The sequence below is a fragment of the Phacochoerus africanus genome, chromosome 11, assembly GCF_016906955.1.
Source record: "Phacochoerus africanus isolate WHEZ1 chromosome 11, ROS_Pafr_v1, whole genome shotgun sequence".
Lineage (NCBI taxonomy): Eukaryota > Metazoa > Chordata > Mammalia > Artiodactyla > Suidae > Phacochoerus > Phacochoerus africanus.
The window spans coordinates 71,401,884-71,414,873 of record NC_062554.1 but is presented as its reverse complement, the minus strand read 5'-3'; the positions used below and the strand labels follow the sequence as shown (position 1 = coordinate 71,414,873).

At 36.7% G+C, this 12,990-nt stretch overlaps 1 protein-coding gene and 1 non-coding gene across 2 annotated transcripts in view; both read left to right on the top strand.

Annotated features, from left to right (window-relative positions):
* LRRD1 (leucine rich repeats and death domain containing 1) overlaps positions 1 to 2,596 on the top strand; it is a 28,532-nt gene extending 25,936 nt beyond the window's left edge. Inside the window, exons 4-5 of the mRNA XM_047754008.1 lie at positions 1,596 to 1,713; positions 2,361 to 2,596. Coding sequence (XP_047609964.1) covers positions 1,596 to 1,713; positions 2,361 to 2,544 — 302 coding nt within the window. The 3' untranslated portion in view covers positions 2,545 to 2,596. The remainder of the gene's footprint in view (positions 1 to 1,595; positions 1,714 to 2,360) is intronic.
* A 9,632-nt stretch (positions 2,597 to 12,228) lies between these two features.
* LOC125112332 (U6 spliceosomal RNA) lies at positions 12,229 to 12,332 on the top strand. Its single transcript, XR_007131125.1, has one exon. It is a non-coding gene; the product is annotated as a U6 spliceosomal RNA (small nuclear RNA).
* The last annotated feature ends 658 nt before the right edge of the window (positions 12,333 to 12,990 follow it).

The window sequence follows — 12,990 nt, the reverse complement described above, 5'->3', positions numbered from 1 at the left end:
GTGGCTCAGATCCCGCGTTGCTGTGGCTCTGGCGTAGGCTGGTGGCTACAGTTCCGATTCGACCCCTAGCCTGGGAACCTCCATATGCCGCGGGAGCGGCCCAAGAAATAGCAACAACAATAACAACAACAAAAGACAAAAAAAAAAAAAGAATATTTAGCAATAACTTTATTTCTATAAAACAAAGCTTTCAGGGGTTTAGAGAAAGGCTCTCTAAAGTACATGACTCAAGTTCCTTGTTAAAATTCTGTTACTCAAGTTCCTAAGGAAGGAAGATTCATGTGGTTCTAGCCTCTATGGGTAAAGTTCAGTGGACAATGGCAACAGATCAAAGTCAGCAAAAACAAGAGCATCCAAGCCATTTATCTCCTTCCTTTATTCCCAAAGGGACTTCATACTGCAGGCTTGGCATCCAGAGAGACTGAAAGGAAGTCATCATGGGAGATGTATTTATTCTGTAATGAACTAAAATTTCACTTGGGAGATTGAATTTTCATTTATATCATTAATATACAGTCTAGCCTGGGGGATTAATGGTATGAATAAAAATTTAAAAACAGAAAGATGGGAACTATATCTAGTCACTTATGATGGAGCATGATAATGTGAGAAGAAAGAATGTAAACATGTATTTGTGACTGGGTCACCTTGTTATACAGTAGAAAATTGACAGAACACTGTAAACCAACTATAGTGGAAAAAATAAAAATTAAAAAATTAAAAATAACAGAAAGGATAGAACATATGTGAGATGATTACAGGGAGGTATTAGATTGCTAGTTCTTGAAAATTCCCAAATTACCCTCGTTAACAAAAAATAGATTTAATTCAAATTACCTAGAAGCTTTTTTTAAAAAAACTAAAACCCAGGAGTTCCCATCGTGGCGCAGTGGTTAACGAATCCGACTAGGAACCATGAGGTTGCGGGTTCGGTCCCTGCCCTTGCTCAGTGGGTTAACGATCCGGCGTTGCCGTGAGCTGTGGTGTAGGTTGCAGATGCGGCTCGGATCCCGCGTTGCTGTGGCTCTGGCGTAGGCTGGCAGCTACAGCTCCGATTAGAACCCTAGCCTGACCTCCATATGCCGTGGGAGCGGCCCAAGAAATAGCAAAAAGACAAAAAAAAAAAAAAAAAAACCCTTAAAACCCCTCTACTTATATGTAAGCCAACATTCATTAAATAAGTCACTTGAATATAAAATAAGCATATATACACTATATTTATAGTGAATTTAAACTTGGTTTCTCAGGATGGTACCCAAAGAAGCATATTAAAAAGCCAGAATTGAAGGAGTTAAATTCATTTCAAATCCTGAAAGAATTAAAGGGTTTGTGGATCACTTTGAAGTTGTTTATAATATCCTTTTAAATAGCCATTTTATGTTATTTATTTTAGGGTTATTCAGATTTTAGAATAAATGGAACAAATGGTTCAAATTCTGGTTTGTACATTAGGTTTGCATTTTGCTTTTCAATTTTACTTGACATATGCATCTTATAGGAGCACAGAAATAAAAAATCTAGCTATAATATTAACTCAAAATAGAGTATGTTTTTCAAAAGAGATGGCCTAAATTTTCTTTTATGTTCAAATGTAGAGAAAATCTTAGAGAAGATCTTCAAGATAGTTGCCACAAATATTACAGAAACAAATTTTGAATTTCTGTGTCAAAAATTAAACTTGACAATCTCAGAGACTGATAAGTCTACAATGAGGTATGTATAAATGACAACATGTGGTCTAAGCTTATTCTCATGTTCTGATTTATATCATATTGATATTACATAGTTTTGAAGCATTCATATTAACATGACCTCTAATCTGCAGTAAAGGACTGATGTTCGTTTATTATATATTTGAGATCTACGTGGGTATAGTAGTAGTTTTAGAGCAAGTAGTCTGAAGACAGACTGCTTGGCTTTAAATCCCAACTAGTTTTGTGACCTTGGACAAGTCCTTTAACTTCTTCATGCCTGTTTCTTCACCCGCAAAATGGACAGACAACTAAGAAAGCTGTCATGAGGTGAAGTTAGAAAGAATGTAATACTGTAGCAGTAATATACTGGTTTATAGTAAATAATCTGCAATTATTTTGAGATCTTGAGTAAAACTCTCTTAGAATCAAATATTAATTGACTCGTTGATTTTCTACAAGGAAAAAAGGGATGGCATGGAATTAACATTCATTTACTATGTATGTGCCAAACAGCTAAATTTTTATATAGACTATCTTCACCAGTTAATTTAATCCTCACTTCAATCTGAAAAATTGGTTTTAAAAACCTATATACAATCCTGATGTAGTTTAAAACAATGTTCTTAACTGATAATTAAAATAATTATTATTTAAACTTATTTTCAGCACTGTTTCATTAAGGGAGAAAGTTCACCAATTACTTGATCGGTGGAAAAGGGAAAATAACTTATCAGTAACCGCTGCTGCTCTAAGAGACCAACTAACTCGGGCACTAACTATGATTGGAGCATATGAAATTATGGACAAAATAACAGCTTTACAACTTTTTACACGTGCAATTAAGTTCTGAACAGTGTCTCCATAATATGTGCTTATGATGCACTTGTATAACTGAAACAGATGTAAAAGAATTGCATGCCATGTCTCTTTTCAAGGATTCCTAAGAGATAATGACAATTTATGGCTACCACACTAGTGCCATCCTAATAAAATATTAAGACACCATTTGTGTATTTTTCTATTGCCTTGGAATTGTGATAATTATTTTTTAAAAGAAATACTTCCATTTAAAAATTATTTTATATGCTTTTTTACAACCCAAGATTTACCGGTAATAAGGTCATTAGTAACTTTCATTGTAGTTAGAAAGCAGAGCAATTTCTTCTTAGATGCTGGCTTAAAAACTGAAATGAAATTACTGTCCCTACTGTTACTGTGTTATAAATTGGATAGCCCTGTTAAACATAAGCCCAGGCCAGCATCAGTAATCCTCTAGTTTGTCTGGACTGATGGAGTGACCATCTTGTCTTGCTTGTCATGCATGCCATTCTCCCTCTCTTTTTTTTTTTTTTTCCATGTCCATGGCAGGCAGAAGTTCCCAGGCCAGGGACTGAACCCATACCACAGTAGTGATAATGCCAGACACTTAACATGCTATGCCACCAGGAAATTTAGCCTCTTTCCTTCTTCTGCTGTCAAAACCCCTCTTTTATATGAGGAACTCATTTCACGTATTTTAGGTGGAGCTGACCTTCTTCCCCTTCCCCTGTAGCCATGAGTACCAAGGTATTTTACCAATATAACTATAGGGACTGATTCAGGAAAAACCATTTGATTCAAGTCAGGATATTAAGAATTTCACTTGGCTTTTATAAAGCAAAGGAAACCATAAACAAAACAAAGAGGCAACCTATAGAATGGGATAAAATACTTGCAAAAGATACAATGACAAGGGCTTAATCTCCAAAATATACAAGCAACTCAGACAAACAACAACAAGAAAACAAACAACCCCATTGAAAAATGGGCAGAAGACCTAAATAGACATTTCTCCAAAGAAGACAGAGAGATGGCCAGTAGGCACATGAAAAGATGCTCATCATTGCTAATTATCAGAGAAATGCAAATCAAAACTATAATGAAGTACCACTTCACACCAGTCAGAATGGCCATCATTAATCAGTCTACAAATAAGAAAAGCTAGAGGGGGTGTGGAGAAAAGGGAACCCCCTTACACTGTTGGTGGTAATGTAAATTGGTACAACCACTATGGAAAATAGTACAGAAGTTCCTCAGAAAACTAAATATAGATCTGCCATATGATCCAGAAATCCCATTCCTGGGTGTATATCCATGCACCAAAATACCAGATGTATATCCATGCATCAAAAAGGTGCATGCACCCGTGTGTTCATTGCAGCACTACTTAAATAGGCAAGACATGGAAATAACCTAAATGTTCATTGACAGAGGAATGGATTAAGAAGATGTGGTACATATATACAATGGAATACTACTCAGCCATAAAAAGAACAAAATAATGCCATTTGCAGCAGAATGGATGCAACTAGAGATTATCATACCAAGTGAAATAAGTCAGAAAGACAAATACCATATGATATCACTTATATGTGGAATCTTAAATATGGCACAAATGAACTTATCTACAAAGCAGGACACAGACATAGAGAACAGACTTGTGGTTGCCAAGGGGGAAGGAGGGAGGGAAGTGTGTGGGAGTTAGGGTTTAGTAGATGCAAACTATTACATGTAGAATGAAAAAACAACAAGGTCCTACTGTATAGCACAGGGAACTATATCCAATCCTCTGGGACAGACCATGATGGAAGCTAAAATTTTTTTAAAAAAGATGGTAACTGGGTCACTGTGCTGTACAGCAGAAAATAGCACAACATTATAACTCAACTATACTTTGATTTTTAAAAAGCAAAAAGCAATTTCACTTGGACTTCTCAGTAGTTACCAGGCAAGATGCACTCTTTATGCTGGTAGGTTATGAATCTTGGAATCTTGGTCTGTCATACACAGATTATGGTAGTCTGTCTGAGAGCTGGAGAGAGAGAGAGAGAGAAATCCAGCTAGTCAAGGTTCTCCAGAGAAACAGAGCCAACAGGGTATGTGTGTGTACATATATATACACACACAAATATAGATATATAGGAGGATATTTACTACAGAGATTGGTCTACACAGTTACGGAGAATGAGGATTTGCACAATTTGCCATCTGCAAACCATAGAACCAGAAAAGCTGGTGGTTTAATTGAGTCCAAGGCCAGAGGCCTAAGAACCAGAACCACCAGTGTCCAATGGCAGAGGAGATGGATATCTCATCTCAAGAAGAATCTGTTTGGCCTTTTTGGACCATTTGGCCCCAATGGTTTGGGTGATACCTGCTAGACTGCTGCGAGTTTACCTTTTATTCAGACTACTGAATCAAATGCTAATCTTTTCTAGAAACATCTTACAGATAACACACTTACGGGGTTTCATCAGCTATCTGGGGTTTCCTTTAGTCAAGCTGACACAAAATTATCATACCAGCCACATCTGAAATTAATGGTACTTCTGGACACTCCACTTTTCACTCACTTAAGCTGGTATGACCTGGGTTTCCACAATTTTGAATGGATGAAGACCTAATATGAGTGGTTGAAAATATTCTAGACACAGTAGTTTTTTGTTGACTTTATAAAATAATTTTCTACTTGAAAGATGCAGTAAACTTTGTGATGTGAGACTAAATTAAATAAAGGACTTAGTTCTTCAGGTTGGATTTAAACACTGTATATTTTATCATGTTCTTGGTTGTTTTAGAAGTGTAACATGAATTTTGGTTCACAACCATAACACTTATGTCTCCAATCCTCCTCTATTTTTAAACTTCTTCCACTATGGATAAGAGAATCTAAGGATTTATATCAGCTTATGAACAGCTATTATTAATGTTCTCAACTTATGGCAAGATATTTCCATAGAACATTAAAATGGGAAGGATCTTAGAAATGGTCTATCATTTTGCAAATAAGAAAATTAAGACCTAGAATAATTACGTGATATAAGCCAGCTTCTCTACCCTTCCTTCAGAGATAAAGACATAAAGACATGATAATTCTTTAGATGAAACTTTTGTCTAAAGTTAGAGAAAGAGAAAAAAAAGAAGAAAGCAAGATAACATCAACAGTGAAAGCACTTTCATTGTACCTACCCAGTTCTCATCATCTCTTGCCAAACTGCTAGAATAACCTTTTAAACAAATGTCCTATTCTATGGACTCATCCAAACCACTCTGTATACTGCTGCCAGATTTATCTTTTTTAAAAACATAGATCTAATCATAGCAACTTCATGATCAAAATTTTAAAGTATTTCTTTTTTTTTTTGTCTTTTGCCTTTTTTGTTGTCATTGTTGTTGCTATTTCTTGGGCCGCTCCCGCGGCATATGGAGGTTCCCAGGCTAGGGGTTGAATCAGAGCTGTAGCCACCGGCCTACACCAGAGCCACAGCAACGCGGGATCCGAGCCGCATCTGCAACCTACACCACAGCTCAGGGCAACGCCGGATCATCAACCCACCGAGCAAGGGCAGGGACCGAACCCGCAACCTCATGGTTCCTAGTCGGATTCGTTAACCACTGCGCCACGACGGGAACTCCTAAAGTATTTCTTTTATAGCCTAAATTATTCTTTCCCTTGCTAGTCTCCAGTCAAGCTAAGGTATTCAAACTCTTCAAATATGCTATGAACGCTCACTCTCCTGCATTTACTGTTCTTTCTACAGAGAACATGTTCTCCTTTTCTTTGAGAAGCTACCTCTCCTGACAAATTTCCACACATCTTCCCTAAGACTTAGCCCAGATCATATCCACTCCCTCCCTAAAATCAAATGTTGAAACAATGATAAAATTTGCAATGTAATTACAAAAATGTCTATAAAATGATAGCTATGAGAATCCACTTCCTTAATTATCAAGTTCTGCATGTATTATACAATAGTATTCATAAAATTAGTAATGAAAGAATAAAAGCAATTTGAAATCATAAGTTAGAGCAGAACATAACTGAAAGACCAAGTACATAACAGCTATGACAGGTGAAAATTAAATCTCTAATATAGCAGCAATATTAAATGCTGTAGTTAGGTGTGTGCTTATGCTGGTGTATGACAGAATCTGTCTCTTTGCAACTGGACTTCTTTATTTTTGATGAGCTTGATATCATATCAATACCTTAGAAACTGATGTCTAGATCCTGAAAATTTTCCATCAAAAATTTCTTGTATAGTTATATTTTCTTTGGCCACACACATGGCATATAGATGTTTCCAGGCCAGGGGTCCAATCCCTGATGCAGAGAAAATGCCAATCCTTAACCCACTGTGCCACAGTGGGAACTCCTACATTTTGTTTTTAATCAGTCTGACAATTTTAGCTTTTTTAAAAACTGTAGTTGATTTATAGTGCTTCTTCAAGTTCGGTTACACAGCAAAGTGTCCCAGTCATACACAGTTCCCTTCTGTGCTGTACAGTAGGACAATTTTAGCTTTTTGAGTATTTAGTCCATTTAATTTAATTACTGATATTTGTGGTGGCTTTTTTAGATATATTCACATGCCATAAGATTCATCCTTCTAAAGTGTATAGTTAGGTGAGTTGTGCAAACTTCACTACTAACTTCAGAATATTTTCATCACTCCACAAAGAAACTCCAGGCCCATTAGCAGTCACTCTCCATTTCTCCTTCCTAGCTTCTGGCAACTAATAATTTGTTCCTGTCTCTATGGATTTGCCACTCTACATGTTTCATATAAATGGAATCACATAATGTATGGCCTCTTGTTGGAGCATGCATCAACATTCATCCCATTTTATGATTAAATAATATTCCATTGTATAAATATATCCATTATGCTTATCCATCAGTTGATGGAAATTTGGGTTGCCTCCACATTTTAGTTGCTATGAACATTAACTTACAAGTTTTTGTTTAAACATCTTTTAAAAAATTATTTGGGGTATATGACTAGAAGTAGAATTGCTGGGTCATATGATAGAACTATGCTTTTTGAGGCACCATCAAATGGTTTTCCACTGTGGTTCAATTTCTATTCTCATCAGCAATATATAAAAGTTTCAATCTTTCCACATTTTCTCCAATACTTATTTTCATTAAAAATTTGTTTTTTACTATATACATCCCAGTGTGACGTGGTATCTCATCATGATTTTGATTTGCAGTTGCCTCATGGTTAAGGAGCATCTTTTCATGTGCTTATTGGCCATTCATATATTTTCTTTGGAGACTTATCTATTCATATCCTTTGCCTATTTTTAACTGTTATACTTGTCTTCTATATTGAGTTGTAATAGCTCTTTTTATAGTCTAGATAAAAGTCTTTTTTCAAATGTATGATTTACAAAATTTTTCTCCCATTCTGAGGGCCACTTTTTCATTTTCTTGGTGTCCTTTGAAGTATAAAAGTTTTTGATTTTGATTAAGTCCAATTTACCTACTTTTTTGTTGCTTGTGCTTTAGGTGTTACATATACAGCTGCATTTCTTTAATAAATGCTCCATGGATTGCTGACAGGCTTTAGTTAGCTTTCAAAATTCTGAAAAAATTGATTTGACATTTTGTTTTGGAGGGGAGAATTTTAGGAACTTTTGACTGCATTTTCACTGACATCACCCAATGTATTTAGTTTTATATCTACCATCTTGCTATATGTTTTATCATCTGTTTTGTGTTTATTCTCTTGATCTGTTTTAATTTGATCATTTTTTCTATTAATTTTTTTTGCTATTCTTTTAGACATTACGTTAGCCATCACAACATATGGATAGCAAAATACACAGTTATTTTTACCAATTTCTGTATAATGCAAAGATCTAAAACTCCTTAATGCATGTTCTCCCTTTTTCAGTTGTTGTGTTGTTATTATGCATTTAATTCTGTATATGAAACTGGTTAACTTTATAATTAAGTCAATAAATATATGCATATATACAAGTTTATGTTTCTCAGTGTACATTCCTTTCTACATTTCTACCATCTATCTGGAATCATTTTTCTCCTGCCTAAAGAGCTCCTTTTAGTATTTATTTTAATCCAAATTTTCTCATGATGAATTTTCTGTATATTTGACCAAAAAGAGCTTGGCCTTCAGGAATGCATTTTAATAATGTTAGCACATTAGTTCTTATATGCTTCTCTAGGTAACCACTCAATTGTTCTTGGCTCTCCTAAAACTAAAAAGGTTCAAGAATCCCATCTCTCCTCAGAGGAGTTTGTTGTACTACATTCAGGCTGCCTAGTTATCTTGCAACCACAGCTCTCAGGTTCCAAAGAAGGTTATGACTTTAGAAATTTTTTCCTCTGGAGTTTGGATTTAAGAGGGGGCAATATTCTCATGTGATTTTCTTCATCCTGAATAGAAGCAGAACTCCTAGTTTCTTCATACATTATTCCTAGAATGCTTTTCCATCACTTTGCTTAAAAAATTATAATAATATTGGCTTTGGGCCAGTGCCTTCTGCAAGAACCAAAGAGCAGGATGACTTAGTTGAAGTTTTTTCTTTTTTTTTCTTCCTTTATTTTGAGACCCTTAGTTTATGTTTCTTCTCAGTCTCCCATATAGTAGTGACTGCTTAAGGTCCTAAATATACCCTCTTCTTTAGGTCTCTTCTGAGTAATCTCTATCCTACTTTTCCTTGTCTTGAGCAAATTAATTTTTTTATAGTTTGTAGCTAGAGCCTTGTGTAAATCTTAATGTCCTTGCTTTGCAAATTTGTGTCCTCTGTCAAATTCTCTATTAATTTTTGTATTCTTGCTGATAGTCTCTCAGAAAATAATCTTATTGTACCCCTAGGCAACGGCTCTGCTTGTGGATGATGCTGATACTTTAACTTTTCCACATTATTCTCTTCCCACTAATGCTATGCATTCTAGCCTCAATTATGGCAACATTCTTCCTTCCTTCATTTAATCTTATCTTTAACATAAACAACACAGAGGAGGTGATTAAGCCTCTTCAAAGTCAGGCTGGCACAATGCTTTCATCACGTTACCACAGCTTTTCAAAAGTCAGGTAGGTGTTTGTGTTTGCTTCCAGCTATCCCCTATCCTTTATAGAACACATACCCCAAAGCATAGTGGCTAGCTTGCATGTATAACTTTCTTGATTTCAAAGTTTGCCTTCTTATAGAAATTAGAGTATTCACTTCTTTTGAAATTTATCTGAATATAATCTTAGTTTGCCAATATTGTCAGCAATATTAGGGTTTGTGTGTGTGTGTGTTTGCTTTTGGTAGACAATGGTAGTCATTAATAGTTTCAGGTGAGCAAGGGTTAGTTACGTTCCCCTACGGCTTCACTCTATCAATGAAGCAAGTCTTGGACAATTCTTCCACAAATTTGTGGAAAGAAGAAGGTAAAAAAAAAAGTTATATAACTATTCTAAGTGTAATGAAGTCCTAGATCTGTCATTTTTTGATATTCTAACCACACCTTTCAGGAAAGACACTGTGGAGGCAAATGTTGCAATATACTAAAGGTAAGATTCAGTTAATTTTATACTTTGTTTCAGACAAGCAGAATTTTCCAAATTCCTAGCTGGACACATGACAATTTAGGGATTGAGCCTGGAGAGTTATCCCTATCAGAAGAGGCTATGGGGCAACAGAATTTTTTTTTTAATGGCTGCACCTGAGGTATATGGAAGTTCCAGGGCCAGGGGTTGAATCCAAGCCCCAGCTGCAACCTAAGCCCCAGTGGCAACCTATGCCACAGCTTCAACAACAACGTTGAATCCTTGGACCCATTGTGCTGGATGGGCATCGAAGGTGTGCCTCTGCGGCAAATTGAGCCACTGCAGTCAGATTCTTAACCTAATGTATCACAGCAGGAACTCCAGAATTTTTTGTTAATTGTGGTAAATTACACGTAAAATTTACCATCTTGACCACTTTTAAGTGGCATTAAGTATATTCACACTGTTGTGCAACAATCATGACCATCCATCTCCAGAACTTTTCATCATCCTAAATTGAAACTCCAAACCCAACAAACTATAGCTCTCCCTTCATCTTTCTCCTCAGCCCTTGTAACCACCATTCTACTTTCAGTCTCTAAGTAACTCACAGAAGTGGAATCATACAATATTTGTTCTTTTATGTTGGGCTTATTTCATTTAGCATAGTGACTTCAAGGTTCATCATGTATTGTAGCATGTACCAGAATTTCACTCATTTTTAAGCTTGAATAATATTCCATTATGCGTATAAACCACATTTTGTTTACCTGTTCATCTATGGGTAGACACTTGGGTTGCTTCCACTTTTTGGCTTTTGTGAATATTGCTGCTATAAACATGGGTGGAGAAAGTCTGTTCAAGTCCCAACTGTCAGTTCTTTTGATAACAACCATCCTAATGGATATGAGGTAGTATTTCACTGTGGTCTTGGTTCACATTTACCTAATGATTAGTGATGTTAAACATCTTTTCATGTGCTTATTGGCTATTTATACATATTTAAGAAATGTCAAGTCTTTTGCTTATTTTTTTAAATAGGGTTTTTGGATAGAATTTGTATATTCAGGAGTATCCCTAAAATATTTTAGCCAGTGATATGTGTGTGTGTGTGTGTGTGTGTGTGTGTATGCATTTATATTTTCTACAATTAAAAACCCATTTCTAAAACGTGATATATTTAATCTATGTGGAGTTCCTATTGTGGCTCAGTGGAAACGAATCCGACTAGGGACTTGAGGTTGCATGTTCGATCCCTAGCCTTGCTCAGTGGGTTAGGGATCTGGTGTTGCTGTGAGCTGTGGTGTAGGTTGCAGATGAGGCTCAGATCCTGCGTTGCTGTGGCTCTGGCAAAGGTTGGTGGCTACAGCTCCAATTAGACCCCTAGCCTGGGAACCTCCATATGCTGAGGGTGTGGCCCTAAAAAGGACAAAAGACAAAAAAAAAGTGATATATTTAATCTATATTTACATACTATGTTACCAATGAAAACACATTTCTCACATTCCCTATATAAGTTAGCAAAGCCTTTGGTACCTAGCTTTTAGTAGCTGACTCTGGAGTATGGCCTTCCTGATTCAGATTCTAGCTGACTGCACTGATAAGTAAATTCCATATTGTAGCAATTGCCCACATGTATACTAAAACATAATGTGACAATACTGTGTTGAAATATTTTAAATTTAAATTAAATCACATACATCATAGCAAAAAGCTCTATATGTGATTCTGTGGCTACACCACTGACCTTTCTCTCAATCCACCTTGCTCAGTCACATTTGCTACCTATTCAGTTTTTTGAACTAGCTAATTTGCCCATTCCTGACCCAGGGTCTTTACACTTGTTCCTTCTGCCTAGAACACTCTTCCTTTTGATTCTCTCATGGATTTTTCCTTTTCACTATCCAGATCTCAGTTCTAATGTCACTTCCTTAATTAACGCTTCCTGGAATTCCACATTAAAAATAGCTCCTTTTCCCCCAAGTCTTTCTCAAACTGCCCTGCTTATCTTGCACTTACATATTTATTAGCTCCATGAGAAGAAAGACTGTCTTTTTATTTGCACTGTGTACCTAGTACTAAGATGAATGTTTTGGTATATAGTAAGAGCTCAATAAGTATTATTTTACTATTTAAGTGATTGAATGAATACCCAGTGTGACAAGTGTTAGAATTGAGATAAAGAGAAAGCATTAAGAGAACATAGAGTGCTTGCTTCGGCAGCACATATACTAAAATTGGAATGATACAGAGATTAGTATGGCCCCTGCACAAGGATGACAACCAAATTCGTTTTGTTTTTTTTGTTGTTGTTGTTGTTTGTATTTTTGCCTTTTCTAGGGCTGCTTCCTGCGGCATATGGAGGAGGTTCCCAGGCTAGCGGTCTACTTGGAGCTGTAGCCGCTGGCCTACACCAGAGCCACTGCAACGCAGGATCCAAGCCACGTCTGTGACCTACACCATAACTCACAGCAACGCCAGATCCCCAACCCACTCAGCGAGGCCAGGGATCGAACCCGAAGAAACCTCATGGTTCCTAGTCGGATTCATTAACAACTGCACCACGACGGGAACTCCAAATTTTTTCTTTTTCTTTTTTTCTTTTTTTTTTTTTTTTTGTCTTTCTCTAAGGCCGCACCCGAGGCATATGGAGGTTCCCAGGCTTGGGGTCTAATCTGAGCAGAGTCTGAGACCTACAACACAGCTCACAGCAATGCCGGATCCTTAACCCGCTGAGCAAGGCAAGGGATTGAACCCACGACCTCATGCTTCCTAGGCAGATTCCTTAACCGCTGAGCCATGACAGGAACTCCCAAGCGTTCCATATTTTTTGAACGTTTCCACAGAAAAGAAAATCATAGACTTGGAGAATAGACTTGTGGCTGCCAGGGGGGAGAGGGAGGGAGTGGGAGGGCTAGGGAACCTGGGGTTAACGGATGCAAACTATTACTCTTGGAATGGATTTACAA